This window comes from Ranitomeya variabilis, chromosome 1, assembly GCF_051348905.1.
Source record: "Ranitomeya variabilis isolate aRanVar5 chromosome 1, aRanVar5.hap1, whole genome shotgun sequence".
Lineage (NCBI taxonomy): Eukaryota > Metazoa > Chordata > Amphibia > Anura > Dendrobatidae > Ranitomeya > Ranitomeya variabilis.
In genome coordinates this window covers 726,230,200-726,251,625 of record NC_135232.1, presented here as the reverse complement: position 1 = coordinate 726,251,625, position 21,426 = coordinate 726,230,200, and the positions used below count along the sequence as shown (strand labels likewise).

The following is a 21,426-nucleotide window of genomic DNA, read 5'->3' as shown; positions in this document are numbered from 1 at the left end:
TGACTCCAATAGGCAGAGCAGCACAGAATCGGACTGATCCACCATGCTTTACACTGCTGGTATAACAGAAATACATTCCTCTCCTCTTCTCTTTCTAAATGACATGTCACAACTACAACCCCCATTCTCCATGACGCTCTCACCTGGTTCCGGAACTGATTCTTCTCCCGGCTAAAGGTCATTTCCAGCTGTTTGTTCCTTTCCCAGAGTCGGTCATATTGCAGCTGCAGTTTGGACAGTTCACTGGTCATGGTCTAAGGGACACAGAGACGTGAGAGGTGACACCGTGCATGATGGGAATTGTAGTCCACCAGATTAAAAGGGCGGGATCCAGCCTTCAATATAGTGAATGGAAAATAATTAAAGCGCAACTCTCCATCTGAATCCTGTGCAAACATCCAGCCCCGGAACAATAAGTAAAGGCTACAATGTTAGATACATCCTGCTAGAAAGTGTATCTAACCTACGCTTAGATACTGTGTATGTAAGAGAGATGTAGCGAAGAATGGGTTCTAATCAGTCCCGCAGTCACATTAGATACGCCTTCCTGCTTGGTGTATCTACACAACCAAGACAGATACAACATTTGGGGTATTTCATGTTACTCCCGCAGCACACACGCTCCAGTTACCGACTCCCCAACGTACAACTAAAGTCGCCTCCTTTCAACCCCAAAAGACAAACCCTAAAGTTGGGACCCCAGGACTGTGAATGTAGGGCCGTGCCTTATTCCCCGTCGCATCAGTTCAGTGTCGCAGATTATCCGTCACTTGTACAGTCCGCCATTGTTCTCTTGTAACTGTCTCATAATTCAGTTATTCTAATTTACAAGAATCCATTGTTCAGCGAGCGGCGGAATCTGAGCAAGAGGAAAGTAATCCTTTATTATGTCCCTGCATGTACAAAAGCCGAGATTACTCACTCCTGGCAGAACTCCACCACAGAGGAGCGCAGCTCAGAGGAGATCACATTCAGGAGTGAAACCCGAAACCAACAACATCTTATCAGCAGGTGCTTCTATAAGAAGCATGCAATTTACACAGTGACTATGCCAGCAGAATAGTGAGTGCAGCTCTGGGGAATAATACAGGCGGTAACTCAGGATCAGTAATGTAATGTATGTACACAGTGACTGCACCAGCAGAATAGTGAGTGCAGCTCTGGGGTATAGTACAGGATGTAACCCAGGATCAGTAATGTAATGTATGTACACAGTGACTGCACCAGCAGAATAGTGAGTGCAGCTCTGGAGTATAGTACAGGATCAGTAATGTAATGTATGTACACAGTGACTGCACCAGCAGAATAGTGAGTGCAGCAGTGGAGTATAATACAGGATGTAACTCAGGATCACTACAGAATCATTAATGTAATGTATGCACACAGTGACTGCACCAGCAGAATAGTGAGTGCAGCTCTGGAGTATAATACAGGATGTACCTCAGGATCAGTAATGTAATGTACACAGTGACTGCACCAGCAGAATAGTGAGTGCAGCTCTGGAGTATAATACAGGAGGTAACTCAGGATCAGTAATGTGTATACACAGTGACTGCACCAGTAGAATAGTGAGTGCAGCTCTGGAGTATAATACAGGATGTAACTCAGGATCAGTACAGGATCAGTAGTATAATATATGCACATAATGTAGATTTTTCTATATGAAACCTGCAATTTGATGACCAGAGTTGAAGTAAGCATTTAGTATATCTACATTTAGAGTGGCATCTATGGTAGAGTAGGACCCATCGGGGGGAGATCACCTTGCCGTGGTTGATGGGCATACATGAATTGGCCAATTTATGCGCTAAGAATCTCCATTTCATCTTTAACTAAGTTTTATGAAAAAAAAAATTTTTGAAACATTTTTTATGAAAAAATATTTTTGAGAAATGTGTATTTGTCTGTGTTTTCACATGGCCGATTCATGTACATGTGCTGCTGTGATCTTTTTTTATCTATGTGTTGCAGTTTGCAGCTTGCACGTGTTTACATTGGGAGTGCTGATTGGTTTTTTGTTTTTTTTCCTCGATTAGTTTTTTTTCCTCTACATTTATGTATAGACGAGGCTCCGGGGAGGATAGATTTATTTACCAGCTTTGTAGTGTCGTGCTGTCTCTTCAGAGCTTCCAGTCTGAGTTGTGAACTTTCCTGATCATCTGCGAGAATTGTCAGATTATTCACCAAATTCTCATTGGTCAGAGAGAGGGTCTCGTGACGTCGGATAATGGCTTTCACTGGGGAATCTATACCATATTCTAGATAATCTAGAGAAAGTAAGAGAACAGGTTGGTCCAGTGGGTATACATTGGCACTCTATGGTTAGTACATACATTATAAACTGGACTGGTATCTGCACATGTGTATAAATCTTGATTGGTTTTTATAGGGTAGACCCCTCAATAGTTGGTATTTTTATAGGTCAGCTCATATACTTGGGTTAAGATAAACTGCTAAGGCCACAATATGGTTGGTGTGCATGGTACTTTTATACAATGAGTTGGTACAAATGGGGTCAACTGCTCATTGTCTGGTACTCATAGGGTCAATGTGCACTGGGTGGACCACCAACCCTCTGGTACTATTTTAGGGTCCTTGGGTAGACCGCTCACTGTCTGGTACTCATAAGATCAGTGTGTATTGGGCAGACCATTCTGCATGGTGGATTTCTATCTTTCATGGGTTAAGGAAACATTGGGCTGTACACTTCTGTAGGTGACTCAGGGGTTGGATACATCACAGATGGTACACAATGGTTACTAGATATCGACGTGCATCACACCAGCCTGACATGTGCTTACTGGTATATTCCCAGTACAGGAGACCCAAGTGACTTACTATCTGGGACCCTCTCCACCATTTTCAACAAAAAGTCCTCATAGATTTTGTGAGTCTTCATCTTTTCATGAAGCGTCTTCTGTCTGTGAATAGAATCAGATTGTTACGTCTTTGCTTCTTCTTCTCTCTCCACCATGGAGAAGGTGCAGTACTACAGCTCCCTTGCAGTGATGTTGCCCAGAAGAAGCAGACCAGACACATGGACTTTGCATTAGTTTAGGTGCAGGTGGCACAAGACCAAACTCCAAGGTGGAGTAGAAGACTTTCCCGTGGCCTCTACCTCTTCCTCTTGTTCTCCAGCTGTGTCTCCAGCTCTGTGATCTCATTCTGCCGCTGCTCGTTCTGCCTCGACTCCGTCTGGTACTTTGCTATCGCCCTCCTCCTCTTGGCTTCGCTGTCCTTCAGGAACCTCTCAAACTTCACAGCTTTCTCCGAGTACTGCGGGCAACAGAGAGAAATAAACAATAGTGCTGTAAAATACATGTAGGTCTCCCCGATAATCGGTCCAGGACCCTCCAGCATCCTCCTCACCTCCTTCTGTCTCAGTGCAAACTCCTCCTTCCGCCCCTCCAGCAAGCGCAGGCGTTCACAGTACTCCTCCCGCTTCTGGACCAGTTCTTGGCTCACACGATCATACTCCACCTCCTTCTTCAAAACCAACGTCTTTTGTAAAGTGTTTTTACTGGTGTCCAGTATCTTACCAGCGGCCTCAAGAGAAACCAAAGAGGAGCACAATGTAATGGAGGATTTCACAGAGAAACGTTCCTCAACAACACCTGGTCTGATTCATTATAACATTTCTGCCTTTTTTTGTCTGATTTATGGTGTTTTTCGACTGTTTTTGATTTCTTTTAATCTTCACCTTTTTGTCATCTAATTTGTGTTCACCTGTTTTTTTATGATCGCCGTTGTGGACCAATTCATCACTTACAACTCCATTACTGGAAAACCCCAGCTAGGGTCTACAAACAATCTGTATCCACCTCCCATAGCGACAACCTTCCAGCGATTTGACTATAGATTCTTTTTATTTTCTATAGGGACCTGAAGTGATTTAAGCAGAGGTGTTCAGTAGTTTATAACCCCTTTATATATTTCCCATACCTAGGGATGATCCCTGCTTAGTGCAGCCCACCCCAATAGCTAAGTATACAGTAGTATGTCCAGCAGAAATTTTGGGAATAGAGAAGTCCAGGACTCGTATTGAAATCAATGGAAGCTGTTGACAATCGCTGATTGAACATTTAGGCTGGAGTCACACTAAAAGTAAAAAAAAATCGGCCCGAGTCTCCCTGCCAAGAGTCGCATGAGTGTCATGTAAGTACAATCTGAATTTTTAAAACCTAGCATCCAATTTACATCCAAATGCATTGCGATTGCTATCTGATTGAAAGGTGATTTTCACATGAGCTTTTACATACAGCAGTTCTCTGTTATTTACACATAATTTTCAACAACACACATATTATATATATATATATATATATATAATATGTGTTGTTTTGAAGAATATTTCCTTTGAAAATTATATATACCGTATATACTCGAGTATAAGCCGACCCCCTAACTTTGCCACAAAAAAATGGGAAAACTTATTGACTCGAGTATAAGCCTAGGGTAGGAAATGCAGCAGCTACTGGTGAATTTCAAAAATAAAAATAGATGCTCCATACCGTTCATTATTGCCCCATAAGATGCTCCATATATAAAGCTGTGCCACATATAATGCTCCATACATTTCATTATGGCCCCATAGATGCTCCATATAAAACTGTGCCATATAGAATGCTCCATACATTTCATTATGGCCCCATAGATGCTCCACATAAAACAGTGCCATATAGAATGCTCCATACATTTCATTATGGCCCCATAGATGCTCCATATAAAACTGTGCCATATAGAATGCTCCATACATTTCATTATGGCCCCATAGATGCTCCACATAAAACAGTGCCATATAGAATGCTCCATACCGTTCATTATTGCCCCATAAGATGCTTCATATAAAGCTGTGCCATATATAATGCTCTGCACCGTTCATTATGGCCCCATAGATGCTCCATATAAAACTTTGCCATATAGAATGCTCTGCACCGTTCATTATGGCCCCATAGATGTGCCATAGAAAGCTGTGCCCCATATACAATGCTCTGCACCGTTCATTATGGCCCCATAGATGTGCCATAGAAAGCTGTGCCCCATATACAATGCTCTGCACCGTTCATTGTTGCCCCATAGATGTGCCATAGAAAGCTGTGCCCCATATACAATGCTCTGCACCGTTCATTGTTGCCCCATAGATGTGCCATAGAAAGCTGTGCCCCATATACAATGCTCTGCACCGTTCATTATTGCCCCATAGATGTGCCATAGAAAGCTGTGCCCCATATACAATGCTCTGCACCGTTCATTATTGCCCCACAGATGTGCCATAGAAAGCTGTGCCCCATCTATAATGCTGCTGCTGCAATAAAAAAAAAAAAAATGACATACTCACCTCTCTTGCTGCCCGCAGCTCCTCAGCATCCCGTCTCGGCGTCTCTCCGCACTGACTGTTCAGGCAGAGGGCAGCGCGCAGATTAGTACGTCATCGCGCCCTCTGACCTGAACAGTCAGAGCAAGAGGACGGGAAGACGGAGCGGCGCTCGGCGGTTGGAACGCGGACAGGTGAATATGTAATACTTACCTGCTCCCGGCGTCCCTGGCTCCTTCTCCCGGACAGCTGGTCTTCGGGTGCCGCAGCCTCTTCCTCTGTCAGCGGTCACTGCCACTGCTCATTAGAGAAATGAATATGCGGCTCCACCCCTATGGGAGTGGAGTCCATATTCATGACTTTAATGAGCGGTCCCACGTGACCGCTGAACAGGGGAAGAGCTGCGGCACCCGAAGACCGTGGGACTGCAGGGACAGCGCCAGGAGCGCCGGAAGCAGATGAGTATGCCTCAGACCTCTCTCCCCCTCACCCGCCTACCCTGCCGCCGACCGTGACTCGAGTATAAGCCGAGAGGGGCACTTTCAGCCCAAAAATTTGGTCTGAAAATCTCGGCTTATACTCGAGTCAATACGGTATATATATATATATATATATATATATATATATATATATATATATATATATATATATATATATATATATATATATATATATATATATATATATATACACGCGCACACACACAAAAAAAGTATTTATGCAACCCCTCCCACTTAAAAAGATGAGAGGCCTGTAATTGACATACATAATAGGTAGACCACAACTATGAGGGCAAAATGAGAAAACAAATCCAGAAAATCACCTTGTCTGATTTGGCAAGATTTATTTTGCAAATTATGGTGCAAAATAAGTATTTGGTCATTAACAAAAGTTCATCTCAATATTTTGTTATATATCCTTTTTTTGCAATGACAGAGGTCAAACGTTTTCTGGAACTCTTCACAAGGTTGGCACACATTGTTGGTGGTATATTGGCCCATTCCTCCATGCAGTTCTCCTCTAGAGCAGTGATGCTTTGGGCTTGTCGCTGGGCAACACAAACATTCAACTCCCTCCAAAGGTTTTCTATGGGGTTGAGATCTGGAGACTGGCTAGGCCACTCCAGGACCTTCATATGCTTCTTACGAAGCCACTCCTTGATTGCCCTGGCAGTGGGCTTGGGATCATTATCATGCTGAAAGACCCATCCACGTTTCATCTTCAATGCCCTTGCTGATGGCAGGAGGTTTGCACTCCAAATCTCACGATACATGGCCCCATTCATTCTTTCATGTACACGGATCAGTCGTCCTGGTCCCTTTACAGAGAGAACAGCCCCAAAGCATGATATTGACACCCCCATGCTTCACAGTAGGTATGGTGTTCTTTGGATGCAACACAGCATATTCTGTCTCCTCCAAACACGATGATTTTTTTTTTCTACCAAACAGTTTTACTTTGGTTTCATCAGATCATATGACATTCTCCCAATACTCTTCTGGATAAGCCAAATGCTCTCCAGCAACCTTCAGACGGGCCCGGACATGTACTGGCTTAAGCAGGGGGACACGTCTGGCACTGCAGGATCTGAGCCCCTGGCGGCGTAGTGTGTTACTGATGGTAGCCTTTGTTACGGTGGTCCCAGCTCTATGCAGGTCATTCACTAGGTCCCCCCATGTGGTTCTGGGATTTTTGCTCACTGTTCTTGTGATCATTTTGACCCCACGGGGTGAGATCTTGTGTGCAGCCCCAGATCAAGGGAGATTATCAGTGGTCTTGTATGTCTTCCATTGGTTTATTCTGGCTCCCACAGTTAATTTCATCACACCAAGCTGCTCTCCTATTGCAGATTCAGTCTTCCCAGCCTGGTGCAGGGCTGCAATTTTGTTTCTGGTGTTCGACAGCTCTTTGGTCTTCACCATAGTGGAGTTTGGAGTGTGACTATTTAACCCCTTCATGACCTTGCCGTTTTTTGCAATTCTGACCAGTGTCCCTTTATGAGGTAATAACTCAGGAACGCTTCAACGGATCCTAGCGATTCTGAGATTGTTTTTTCGTGGCATATTGGGCTTCATGTTAGTGGTAAATTTAGGTCGATAATTTCTGAGTTTATTTGTGAAAAAAATGGAAATTTGGCAAAAATTTTGAAAATTTCGCAATTTTCACATTTTGAATTTTTATTCTGTTAAACCAGAGAGTTATGTGACACAAAATAGTTAATAAATAACATTTCCCACATGTCTACTTTACATCAGCACAATTTTGGAAACAATTTTTTTTTTTGCTAGGAAGTTATAAGGGTTAAAATTTGACCAGTGATTTCTCATTTTTGCAACAAAATTTACAAAACCATTTTTTTTAGGGACCACCTCACATTTGAAGTCAGTTTGAGGGTTCTATATGGCTGAAAATACCCGAAAGTGACACCATTCTAAAAACTGCACCCCTCAAGGTGCTCAAAACCACATTCAAGAAGTTTATTAACCCTTCAGGTGTTTCACAGCAGCAGAAGCAACATGGAAGTAAAAAATGAACATTTAACTTTTTAGTCACAAAAATGATCTTTTAGCGAAATTTTTTTTATTTTCCCAAGGGTAAAAGGAGAAACTGGACCACGAACGTTGTTGTCCAATTTGTTCTGAGTACGCTGATACCTCATATGTGGGGGTAAACCACTGTTTGGGCGCACGGCAGGGCTCGGAAGGGAAGGAGCGCCATTTGACTTTTTCAATGAAAAATTATCTCCATCGCTAGCAGACACCATGTCACGTTTGGAGAGCCCCTGTGTGCCTAAACATTGGAGCTCCCCCACAAGTGACCCCATTTTGGAAACTAGACCCCCCAAGGAACTTATCTAGAAGCATAGTGAGCACTTTAAACTCTCAGGTGCTTCACAAATTGATCCGTAAAAATGAAAAAGTACTTTTTTTTCACACAAAATTTCTTTTAGCCTCAATTTTTTCATTTTCACATGGGCAACAGGATAAAATGGATCCTAAAATTTGTTGGGCAATTTCTCCTGAGTACGCCGATACCTCATATGTGGGGGTAAACCACTGTTTGGGTGCACGGCAAGGCTCGGAAGGGGAGGCGTGCCATTTGACTTTTTGAATGGAAAATTAGCTCCAATCATTAGCAGACACCATGTCGCGTTTGGAGAGCCCCTGTGTGCCTAAACATTGGAGCTCCCCTACAAGTGACCCCATTTTGGAAACTAGACCCCCCAAGGAACTTATCTAGATGCATAGTGAGCACTTACAACCCCCAGGTGCTTTACAGAAGTTTATAACGCAGAGCCGTGAAAATAAAAAATAATTTTTCTTTCCTCAAAAATGATTTTTAGCCCAGAATTTTTTATTTTCCCAAGGGTAATAGGAGAAATTGGACCCCAAATGTTGTTGTCCAGTTTGTCCTGAGTACGATGATACCCCATATGTGGGGGTAAACCACTGTTTGGGCGCACCGCAGGGCTCGGAAGGGAAGGCACGCCATTTGGCTTTTTGAATGGAAAATTAGCTCCAATCATTAGCGGACACCATGTCGCGTTTGGAGAGCCCCTGTGTGCCTAAACATTGGAGCTCCCGCACAAGTGACCCCATTTTGGAAACTAGACCTCCCAAGGAACTAATCTAGATGTGTGGTGAGCACTTTGAACCCCCAAGTGCTTCACAGAAGTTTACAACGCAGAGCCATGAAAATAAAAAATAATTTTTCTTTTCTCAAAAATGATTTTTTAGCCCACAATTTTTTATTTTCCCAAGGGTAACAGGAGAAATTGGACCCCAAAAGTTGTTGTCCAGTTTCTCCTGAGTACGCTGATAACCCATATGTGGGGGTAAACCACTGTTTTGGCACACGTCGGGGTTTGGAAGGGAAGTAGTGACGTTTTAAAATGCAGACTTTGATGGAATGCTCTGCGGGCGTCAGGTTGCGTTTGCAGAGCCCCTGATGTGCTTAAACAGTAGGAACTCCCCACAAGTGACTCCATTTTGGAAACTAGACCCCCAAGGGAACTTATCTAGATGTGTGGTGAGCACTTTGAACCCCCAAGTGCTTCACAGAAGTTTATAACGCAGAGCCGTGAAATTAATAAATGTGTTTCCTTTCCTCAAAAATATTTTTTTAGCGCAGAATTTTTTATTTTTGCAAGGGTAACAGGAGAAATTTGACCCCAAAAGTTGTTTTCCAGTTTCTCCTGAGTACGCTGATACCCCATATGTGGGGGTAAACCACTGTTTGGGCACATGCCGGGGCTCGGAAGGGAAGTAGTGACGTTTTGAAATGCAGACTTTGATGGAATGGTCTGCGGGCATCATGTTACGTTTGCAGAGCCCCTGATATGCCTAAACAGTAGAAACCCCCCACAAGTGACCCCATTTTGGAAACTAGACCCCCCAAGGAACTTATCTAGATGTGTGGTGAGCATGTTCAACCCCCAAGTGCTTCACAGACGTTTACAATGCAGAGCCGTGAAAATAAAAAATCTTTTTTCTTTCCTCAGAAAAGATGTTTTAGCAAGCAATTTTTTATTTTCACAAGGGTAACAGGAGAAATTGGACCCCAATATTTGTTGCCCAGTTTGTTGTGAGTACGCTGATACCCCATATGTGGGGGTAAACCACTGTTTGGGCACACGACAGGGCTCGGAAGGGAAGTAGTGACATTTGAAATGCAGACTTTGATGGAATGGTCTGCGGGCGTCACATTGCATTTGCAGAGCCCCTGATGTGCCTAAACAGTAGAAACACCCCACAAGTGACCCCATTTTGGAAACTAGACCCCCCAAGGAACTTATCTAGATGTGTGGTGAGCACTTTCAACCCCCAAGTGCTTCACAGAAGTTTATAACGCAGAGCCGTGAAAATAAAAAATAATTGTTCTTTCCTCAAAAATTATGTTTTAGCAAGTAATTTTTTATTTTTGCAAGGGTATCAGGAGAAATTGGACCCCAACAGTTGTTGCCCAGTTTGTCCTTAGTACGTTGGTACCCCAAATGTGGGGGTAAACCACTGTTTGGGCGCACGTCGGGGCTTGGAAGGGAGGGAGCACCATTTGACTTTTTGAACGCAAGATTGGCTGGAATCAATGGTGGCGCCATGTTGCGTTTGGAGACCCCTGATGTGCCTAAACAGTGGAAACCCCTCAATTCTAACTTCAACACTAACCCCAACACACCCCTAATCCTAATCCCAACTGTAGCCATAACCCTAATCACAACCCTAACCCCAACACACCCCTAACCACAACCCTAACCCCAACACACCCGTAACCCTAATTCCAATCCTAATCCTAACCCTAATCCCAACCCTAACCCTAATCCCAACCCTAACCACAACTGTAACCCCAACACACCCCTAACCCTATCCGTAACCCTAACCACAAGCCTAATCTTAACCCTATTTCTAACCCTAGCCCTAATTCCAACCCTAACTCTAATTCCAACCCTAACCCTAAGGCTATGTGCCCACGTTGCGGATTCGTGTGAGATTTTTCCGCACGATTTTTGAAAAATCTGCAGGTAAAAGGCACTGCGCTTTACCTGCGGATTTACAGCAGATTTCCAGTGTTTTTTTGTGCGGATTTCACCTGCGGATTCCTATTGAGGAACAGGTGTAAAACGCTGCGGAATCTGCACAAAGAATTGACATGCTGCGGAAAATACAACGCAGCGTTTATGCACGGAATTTTCCGCACCATGGGCACAGCGGATTTGGTTTTCCATAGGTGTACATGGTACTGTAAACCTGATGTAAAACTGCTACGAATTCGCAGCGGCCAATCCGCTGCGGATCCGCGGCCAATCCGCTGCGGATCCGCGGCCAATCCGCTGCGGATCCGCGGCCAAATCCGCACTGTGTGCACATGCCATAACCCTAACCCTACCCCTAACCCTAACCCTAACCCTACCCCTAGTTCTAACCCTAGTTCTAACCCTAGTTCTAACCCTAGTGGAAAAAGAAAAAAAAATATTTTCTTTATTTCATTATTGTCCCTACCTATGGGGGTGATAAAGGGGGGGGTTTATTTATTATTTTTTTTATTTTGATCGCTGTGATAGAACCTACCACAGCGATCAAAATGTACTTGTAACGAATCTGCCAGGCGGCAGATTCGGCGGGCGCAATTGAGCATGCGCCCGCCATCTTGGAAGATGGCGGCGCCCAGGGAGAAGACGGACCGACTTCGGGAGGCTCGGTAAGTATGAGGGGGTGGGGGGGGTGGATCGGAGCACAGGGGGGGGATCGGAGGACGGGGGGAGCGGACAGGAGCACGAGGGAGCGGACAGGAGTACGGGGGAGCGGACAGGAGCACGGGGGAGCGAACAGCGGGACGGAGGGGGGTACCGGACAGAACGGAGGACTGGGGAGGAGATCGGGGGCGGTGGGGGGGGGCAGAACATGATTTCCAGCCATGGCAGATGCTATTGCAGCATCGGCCATGGCTGGATTGCAATATTTCACCATTTTCATTGGTGAAATATTGCAAATTGCTCTGATTGGCTGTTACACTTTCAACAGCCAAACAGAGCGATCGTAGCCACGTGGGGGCAAAGCCACCCCCCCTAGGCTGAAGTACAACTCCCCCTCTCCCTGCAGATCGGGTAAAATAGGAGTTAACCCTTTCACCCGATCTGCAGGGATGCGATCATTCCATGACGCCACATAGGCGTCATGGGTCGGGAAGGGGTTAAGGTTGTGGACAGGTGATAACAAGTTCAAACAGGTGCCATTACTACAGGAAATGAATGGAGGACAGAGGAGCCTCTTAAAGAAGAAGTTACAAGTCTGTGAGAGCTAGAAATCTATTTGTTAAGTTGCTAAATAAATCTTGCCAAATCAGACAAGGTGATTTTCTGGATTTGTCCCATTTTGACTCTCATAGTTGTGGTCTACCTATGATGTCAATTACAGGCCTCTCTCATCTTTTTAAGTGGGAGAACTTGCACAATCGGTGGCTGACTAAATACTTTTTTCCCCACTGTGTGTGTATGAATGTGTGTATATAACACAAAAAAAAGGGAACAGCACAGAGATACTTATCTTCAGGTGCAAGGCCCCCAGACAACCAGTCCACCGATCATCCAGATTCCATATAGTTTCAAAAAAAGAGGCAGCACTCCATTATTCCAGTGAAGAAATGTGCAGGGTTTAATTTACCCACATATTCAGCCTGAATATGTGGGTAAATTAAACCCTGCACAATTCTTCACTGGAATAATGGAGTGCTGCCTCTTTTTTTTTTTTAAATATATATATATATATATATATATATATATATATATATATATATATATATATATATATATATATATATATATATATATATATATATATATATATATATAGTAATGTATAATATTAATATATTAATATTAATATATGATATAATAATATATAATAATATATAATATATACATATAAAATAATACATATAAAATATATATATATATATATATATATATATATATATATATATATATATATATATATAGTACATGCATACATAAACAGTATGTATAATATATAGAAAAAGAAAAATTGGAACAGCACAATGCTGGACTTGGAGGAGTGCTGCCTTCTTTTGCTTAATTTGTGTATATGTGTGTGTGTGTGTGTATGTATGTGTATATATATATATATATATATTACATACATACATACATACATACATATACACATACACATACACATACACACACACACACACACACACACACACACACACACACACACACACACACTTGTGGCCAAAAGCATTGACACCCCTGCAATTCTGTCAGATAATACTTCCTGAAAATAATTGCAAACACAAATTCTTTATTATTATCATCTTCATTTAATTTGTCTTACATGAAAAAACACAAAAAGAATTGTCCTAATTGTCCAAATTGGATATAATTCCACACCAAACATAAAAAAAGGGGGTGGACAAAAGTATTGGCACTGTTCGAAAAATCATGTGATGCTTCTCTAATGTGTGTAATTAACAGCACCTGTAACTTACCTGTGGCACCTAACAGGTGTTGGAAATAACTAAATCACACTTGCAGCCAGTTGACATGGATTAAAGTTGACTCAGCCTGTGTCCTTGTGTGTACCACATTGAGCATGGAGAAAAGAAAGAAGACCAAAGAACTGTCTGAGGACTTGAGAAACCAAATTGTGAGGAAGCATGAGCAATCTCAAGGCTACAAGTCCATCTCCAAAGACCTGAATGCTCCTGTGTCTACCGCGTGCAGTGTCATCAAGAAGTTTAAAGTCCATGGCACTGTGGCTAACCTCCCTAGATGTGGACGGAAAAGAAAAATTGACAAGAGATTTCAACGCAAGATTGTGCGGATGTTGGATAAAGAACCTCGACTAACATCCAAACAAGTTCAAGCTGCCCTGCAGTCTGAGGGTACGACAGTGTCAACCCGTACTATCCGTTGGCATCTGAATGAAAAGGGACTGTATGGTAGGAGACTCAGGAAAACCCCACTTCTTACCCCGAGACATAAAAAAGCCAGGCTGGAGTTTGCCAAAACTTACCTGAAAAAGCCTAAAACGTTTTGGAAGAATGTTCTCTGGTCAGATGAGACAAAAGTACAGCTTTTTGGGCAAAGGCATCAACATAGAGTTTACAGGAGAAAAAAAGAGGCATTCAAAGAAAAGAACACGGTCCCTACAATCAAACATGGCGGAGGTTCCCTGATGTTTTGGGGTTGCTTTGCTGCCTCTGGCACTGGACTGTTTGACCGTGTGCATGGCATTATGAAGTCTGAAGACTACCAACAAATTTTGCAGCATAATGTAGGGCCCAGTGTGAGAAAACTGGGTCTCCCTCAGAGGTCATGGGTCTTCCAGCAGGACAATGACCCAAAACACACTTCAAAAAGCACTAGAAAATGGTTTGAGAGAAAGCACTGGAGACTTCTAAGGTGGCCAGCAATGAGTCCAGACCTGAATCCCATAGAACACCTGTGGAGAGATCTAAGGCTAGTTTCACATTTGCGTTTAAAAACGCAGCGTTTAAAACGCAAACGGAGGTGGTGAAAAAAACGCATGTAAACCCGTGCAAACGCTGCGTTTTTTAGACGCATGCGTTTTCTCATGCGGTAAAAAAACGCGGCGTTTTGACGCGTTTACATGCGTTTTTTCCTGCGTTTGCGTTTTTGAAATGCATGCTGAGAAGTGTGTGACAGCTGCCAATCATCAAAATCATCTAGAAAACCCACTATAAATAGAAATAGCAAGGGTTAGGGGTAGGGTTAGGATCCCTAGGGTTAGGGGTAGGGTTAGGATCCCTAGGGTTAGGGGTAGGGTTAGGATCCCTAGGGTTAGGGTTAGGATCCCTAGGGTTAGGGTTAGGGGTAGGGTTAGGGTTTGGATCCCTTTATCACCTTGGTGGTGGGGGGTGGCTTATCAGTGTGTATTCTTGTTTTTTTCTATTGAAACGCATGTGTTTGAAACGCATGCGTTTAAAACGCAACCAAACGCATGTGCTTAAAAACGCATGCATTTACATAGACAACAATACGTTTTTTTGCTGCAAAAAAAGCCTCTAGAAATGACTACATGTTGCATTTCTGCAACAAAACGCAAGCATAGAAAAGACGCATGCGTCGTCAAACGCGGCAAAACGCATACAAAAAAAGCATGCGTTTTTAATGTTAAATATAGGGAAAAAAAACGCATGCTTTTTTTGTGCTAAAACGCAGCGGCAAAAAACGCAAGTGTGAAACCAGCCTAAAAATGGCACTTTGGAGAAGGCACCCTTCAAATATCAGGAACCTGGAGCAGTTTGCCATAGAAGAATGGTCTAAAATTCCAGCAGAGCATTGTAAGAAACTCACTGATGGTTACCGGAAGCGTTTGGTCGCAGTTATTTTGGCTAAGTCCAGTCTCACACGTCCAGATAATTCCGATACCGGAAAAATCGGTACCGGAGTTGTCCGTGTGCTCACATGGCACATCAGTGTGGCACACGTGCGGCAGCCGTGTGCCGACTGAGGACCACACGGACCGTGCAGGAGACAGCACTAGAGTTAAGCGCTGTCCCCCCTGCGTGTGGTGCTGAAGCCGGCATTCATTACTTCTCTCCAGCAGCGTTCGCTGGAGAGAAGGAATGAAAAATCTAGGTTTTTATTTTTTTTTTAGTTCCTCTCAGCGCCGCAGCTTGTCGTGTATGAGCGGTCACGTGGTACCGCTCATTACAGTGATGAATATGCGGCTCCACCCCTATGGGAGGTGGAGCCGCATATTCATCACTGTAATGAGCGGCACTACGTGACCGCTCATACACGACAAGCTGCGGCGCTGAGAGGAAGCATTGCGGGTGCTGGGTGAGTATTTTAATGCAAGGGGGCGGGCGCACAGGGGGTGGGAGGCGGGAGGTGACCGGGAACTTTATTTTAAACACAAAAAAATAAAAAAAAACACATTGATTTTTCATTCCTTCTCTCCAGCGAACGCTGCTGGGGAGAAGGAATGAATGCTGGTATCAGCACCACACGCTGGGGACAGCGCTTAACTCTAGCGCTGTCTCCTGCACTGTCCGTGTGGTCCTCAGTCGGCACACGGGCGGCACACGGACAGCATCCGTGTGCGGTACGTGTTTACACGGACCCATTGACTTTAATGGGTCCGTGTGATCCGTGCGCTCCCACGAACACTGACATGTCTCCGTGTTTTTCAAACGAACACACGGTCTGTGAAAACACGCTGACATGTGCAGAGACACATTTATTTTAATGTGTCTACGTGAGTCAGTGTGTCCGGTACGTGAGAAAACTGTCACCACATGTACTGGAGCCACTGACGTGTGAAACAGGCCTAAAGGTTGTGCAACCAAGTATTAGGGCTTGTTTCCATTTGCGAGAAACACGTCCGTGTCTCGCATGTGGAAACCAAGCTCTGGTGCCGGCACTTGTGAGCGGAGCGTGCAGCCGCATAGGAACACATGGAGCTGCACGCTCCGCTCTGGAGTGCCGGCACCACAGCTTGGTTTCCACATGCGAGACACGGACGTGATTCTCGCAAGTGGAAATGAGCCCTTAGGCTGAGGGTGCCAATACTTTTTTCTGGCCCATTTTTGGAGTTTTGTGTGAAATGATCAATGTTTTGCTTTTTGCTTCATTCTCTTTTGTGTTTTTTCATTTAAGACAAATTAAATGAAGATAATAATACCAAAGAGTTTGCGATTGCAATCATTTTCAGGAAGAAACTGACTTGACCAAAACTAATTATATATATATATATATATATATATATATACAGTGGGGCAAAAAAGTATTTAGTCAGTCAGCAATAGTGCAAGTTCCACCACTTAAAAAGATGAGAGGCGTCTGTAATTTACATCATAGGTAGACCTCAACTATGGGAGACAAACTGAGAAAAAAAAATCCAGAAAATCACATTGTCTGTTTTTTTATCATTTTATTTGCATATTCTGGTGGAAAATAAGTATTTGGTCAGAAACAAAATTTCATCTCAATACTTTGTAATATATCCTTTGTTGGCAATGACAGTGGTCAAACGTTTTCTTTAAGTCTTCACAAGGTTGTCACACACTGTTGTTGGTATGTTGGCCCATTCCTCCATGCAGATCTCCTCTAGAGCAGTGATGTTTTTGGCTTTTCGCTTGGCAACACGGACTTTCAACTCCCTCCAAAGGTTTTCTATAGGGTTGAGATCTGGAGACTGGCTAGGCCACTCCAGGACCTTGAAATGCTTCTTACGAAGCCACTCCTTCGTTGCCCTGGCGGTGTGCTTTGGATCATTGTCATGTTGAAAGACCCAGCCACGTTTCATCTTCAATGCCCTTGCTGATGGAAGGAGGTTTGCACTCAAAATCTCACGATACATGGCCCCATTCATTCTTTCATGTACCCGGATCAGTCGTCCTGGCCCCTTTGCAGAGAAACAGCCCCAAAGCATGATGTTTCCACCACCATGCTTTACAGTAGGTATGGTGTTTGATGGATGCAACTCAGTATTCTTTTTCCTCCAACCACGACAAGTTGTGTTTCTACCAAACAGTTCCAGTTTGGTTTCATCAGACCATAGGACATTCTCCCAAAACTCCTCTGGATCATCCAAATGCTCTCTAGCAAACTTCAGACGGGCTCGGACATGTACTGGCTTAAGCAGTGGGACACGTCTGGCACTGCAGGATCTGAGTCCATGGTGGCGTAGTGTGTTACTTATGGTAGGCCTTGTTACATTGGTCCCAGCTCTCTGCAGTTCATTCACTAGGTCCCCCCGCGTGGTTCTGGGATTTTTGCTCACCGTTCTTGTGATCATTCTGACCCCACGGGGTGGGATTTTGCGTGGAGCCCCAGATCGAGGGAGATTATCAGTGGTCTTGAATGTCTTCCATTTTCTAATTATTGCTCCCACTGTTGATTTCTTCACTCCAAGCTGGTTGGCTATTGCAGATTCAGTCTTCCCAGCCTGGTGCAGGGCTACAATTTTGTTTCTGGTGTCCTTTGACAGCTCTTTGGTCTTCACCATAGTGGAGTTTGGAGTCAGACTGTTTGAGGGTGTGCACAGGTGTCTTTTTATACTGATAACAAGTTTAAACAGGTGCCATTACTACAGGTAATGAGTGGAGGAAAGAGGAGACTCTTAAAGAAGAAGTTACAGGTCTGTGAGAGCCAGAAATCTTGATTGTTTGTTTCTGACCAAATACTTATTTTCCACCAGAATATGCAAATAAAATGATAAAAAAAACAGACAATGTGATTTTCTGGATTTTTTTTTCTCAGTTTGTCTCCCATAGTTGAGGTCTATCTATGATGTAAATTACAGACGCCTCTCATCTTTTTAAGTGGTGGAACTTGCATTATTGCAGACTGACTAAATACTATTTTGCCCCACTGTATATATATATATATATATATATATATACTATATAATTGCCTAAGGGCACTTCCGTCTGTCCTCAACTTCCGTAACGGTTATTCGTTCGCTGATTGGTCTCGGCAGCTGCCTGTCATGGCTGCCGCGACCAATCAGCGACGCGCACAGAAAAAAAAAAATGGCCGCTTACTCCCCGCACTCACTGCCCGGCGCCCGCATACACCGCTCACACAGGGTTAATGCCGGCGGTAACGGACCGCGTTATGCCGCGGGTAACGCACTCCGTTACCGCCGCTATTAACCCTGTCTGTCCCCAACTTTGTACTATTGACGCTGCCTATGCGGCATCAATAGTACAAAATGTAATGTTACAAATAATAAAAAAAAAAAACCTGCTATACTCCCCCTCTGTAGTCCGCTGAGCCGCTCGCGTCGCCCGCCATCTTCCGGTGCAGCTTGCGGTGGCAAAGATGGTATGACAGCAGGACCTGCCATGACGTCACGGTCATGTGACCGCGACGTCAACACAAGTCCTGCGCGGCAAGGACCTGATGTGACGTCACGGTCACGTGACCGCTACACGGTCATGTGACCGTGACGTCATCACAAGACCTGCGCAGTGCGCAGTGCACAGACAAAGCCTGGGACCGGAAGCTGCCGTGGACTACAAGGGGCCCTCGGACAGGTGAGTATATGTTTCTTTTTTATTTTTTAACCTGTGGCTGGGCAATATACTACGTGACTGGCTAATATACTACGTGGCTCTGCTCTATACTACTGCGCTTTGCAATATACTACGTGGCTCTGTGCTGTATAGTACGTCACTGGGCAATATACTACGTAACTGGCCAATATATTACGTGACTGGCTAATATACTACGTGGCTCTGCTCTATACTACTTCGCTGTGCAATATACTACGTGGCTCTGTGCTGTATAGTACGTCACTGGGCAATATACTACGTGACTGGGCAATATACTACGTGGCTCTGTGCTGTATAGTACGTCACTGGGCAATATACTACGTAACTGGGCAATATACTACGTCGCTGGGCAATATACTACGTAACTGGGCAATATACTACGTCGCTGGGCAATATACTACGTAACTGGGCAATATACTACAGCGCTGAGCAATATACTACGTCGCTATACTACATCGCTAGCCAATATACTACGTGGCTCTGTGCTGTATACTACGTAACTGGGCAATATACTACAGCGCTGAGCAATATACTACGTCGCTGGCCAATATACTACGTCGCTATACTACGTCGCTGGGCAATATACTAAATACTACGTGACTGGGCAATATACTACGTAACTGGGCAATATACTATGTGGACATGCATATTCTAGAATACCCGATGCGTTAGAATCGGGCCACCATCTAGTATATATATATATATATTTAGAAGAAAAGCCGGCAATTCATCTGCCATGTACAGTAAAATCACTGCAGAAGAGATGGATTACATACAGTAAATACAAATAGAATAGGTAGATATACAGATGTCAGTGACAGATACAATTAGTACAGTGTGTGTGCAGCTTACTGTACATGTTTGGCCCAGGGATCAGTGCTGGCACCTCTCCTGTTTGCTTTGTACCTAGCTGACATTCCTGACACAATATCATGGAAATTTGGATACGCCGATGACTGGGCACTTGCTACAGTGAGCAAAACAATGGAGGAAGCAGAGGAGGTTCTAACAGAAGATCTTAGTGTAATGGGAACGTATTTTTGACAATGGAGGCTAAAGCCCAATCCATCAAAAACGGAAGTATGTTGCTTTCATTTACACAACGCAAGTGCTAAGACTGAACTCAAAGTACGTTTTGAAGGTCAACTTGTCAAACACAACTTCAATCCCAAGTATTTAGGCATAATCCTTGATAGAAGCCTAACCTTCAAATCTCACTTGGAAAAGACAGCACAGAAACCGAAAGCACGCAACAATATTATTCAGAAACTCTGCGGTTCCTCCTGGGGTTCCTCCACACCTGTCTTGCGAACGTCTACCCTTGCCTTGGTGTACTCTACCGCAGAATATTGTGCTCCAGTATGGCTGAATAGTTGTCATGTGAATGCAATCGACAATCAGTTGAACAACTCTATGCGCATAATTTCTGGTGCTATCAGACCTACGCCCGTCCACTGGTTACCTGTCTTGACCCATATCGCACCTGCAAATCTGAGAAGACAAAAGCTCCTACTTAAAGAATACACCAAAGTATTGAATAATGAAAATCTCCCAATACATCAAAATATCCAAGATGTTCAAATACAGCGACTGAAATCAAGACATCCACCCATCCGAACCGCAATTACCCTGTATGATCATGATTTCAATTTAGAAGAGAAATGGCGTGAACTTTGGGTCAGTGCAGTAGACGGTGAGCCTCAAGCCTTTCCTCACTTTCAAAATCCACCACCAAGCTTCAATCTGCCAAGGAAAACCTGGGTCACTTTGAATCGTATCAGAACAAACTTTGGTGTCTGTGCAGATCTTATGCATAAGTGGGGAAAATCTGACTCTCCTGCCTGTGACTGTGGAGCTGACCATCAAACAATTCAGCACATTGTCGAGGAATGTCCCCTCAGAGCTTATACTGGTGACAAGAATGATTTCTATACTGGAAATGACCATGTTATTGCATACATAGAAAATTTCGATATCCGACTCTGATTTCTGCTCCTTTGTTCTTTTCAATCACTGTTTATCATTTATGTATTCTTATATGATGTTTAAATATATGTTCATACGATTAAATAAAAAACTGTACATGTATTTAATTAATACAAGATTATTTTTCTGAAAAAAAAAAAAAAAAAAATGGAATAGGCTCCCGCATAATTGTCTTAACCAGCAGAGGGAAAGCCGATGGCTGGGGGCCAATATTTAAAGCCTGGGAAGGGGGTAATACCCTTGGAGCTTCCTAGGCTATTAATATCAGCTCACAGCTGTACACTTAGCCTTTACTGGCTATTAAAATGGGGGACCCTAAAAAAAATATGTGGGGTCCCCCTATAATTAATAACCAGCAAAGGATATGCTGAGAGCTGTGGGTTGATATTAATAGGCTAGGGAGGGGTCCATGGATACTGGCCCCCTCCCAGGCTAAAAACATCAGCTCTCTGCCACCCCAGAATTGCCAACTCTGGCACTTAGACTCTCTCTTCTCACTTGCCCTGTAGCGGTGGCAAGTGGGGTGACAGTTGGAAGAGGTTGATGTCACCTTTGTATTGTCAGGTGACATCAAGCCCCTT

At 43.8% G+C, this 21,426-nt stretch overlaps 2 protein-coding genes across 2 annotated transcripts in view; one reads left to right on the top strand and one right to left on the bottom strand.

Moving 5' to 3' along the window:
• ASB2 (ankyrin repeat and SOCS box containing 2) overlaps nt 1-21,426 on the top strand; it is a 99,029-nt gene that overhangs the window by 6,204 nt on the left and 71,399 nt on the right. The gene's annotated exons all lie outside the window — the stretch shown is intronic.
• CCDC197 (coiled-coil domain containing 197) overlaps nt 1-21,426 on the bottom strand; it is a 31,769-nt gene that overhangs the window by 2,856 nt on the left and 7,487 nt on the right. The window contains exons 3-7 of the mRNA XM_077268310.1: nt 3,370-3,546; nt 3,119-3,276; nt 2,839-2,921; nt 2,095-2,267; nt 144-254 (exon numbers count right to left, since the gene is read on the bottom strand). Of these exons, the coding sequence (XP_077124425.1) occupies nt 144-254; nt 2,095-2,267; nt 2,839-2,921; nt 3,119-3,276; nt 3,370-3,546 (702 nt within the window). The remainder of the gene's footprint in view (nt 1-143; nt 255-2,094; nt 2,268-2,838; nt 2,922-3,118; nt 3,277-3,369; nt 3,547-21,426) is intronic.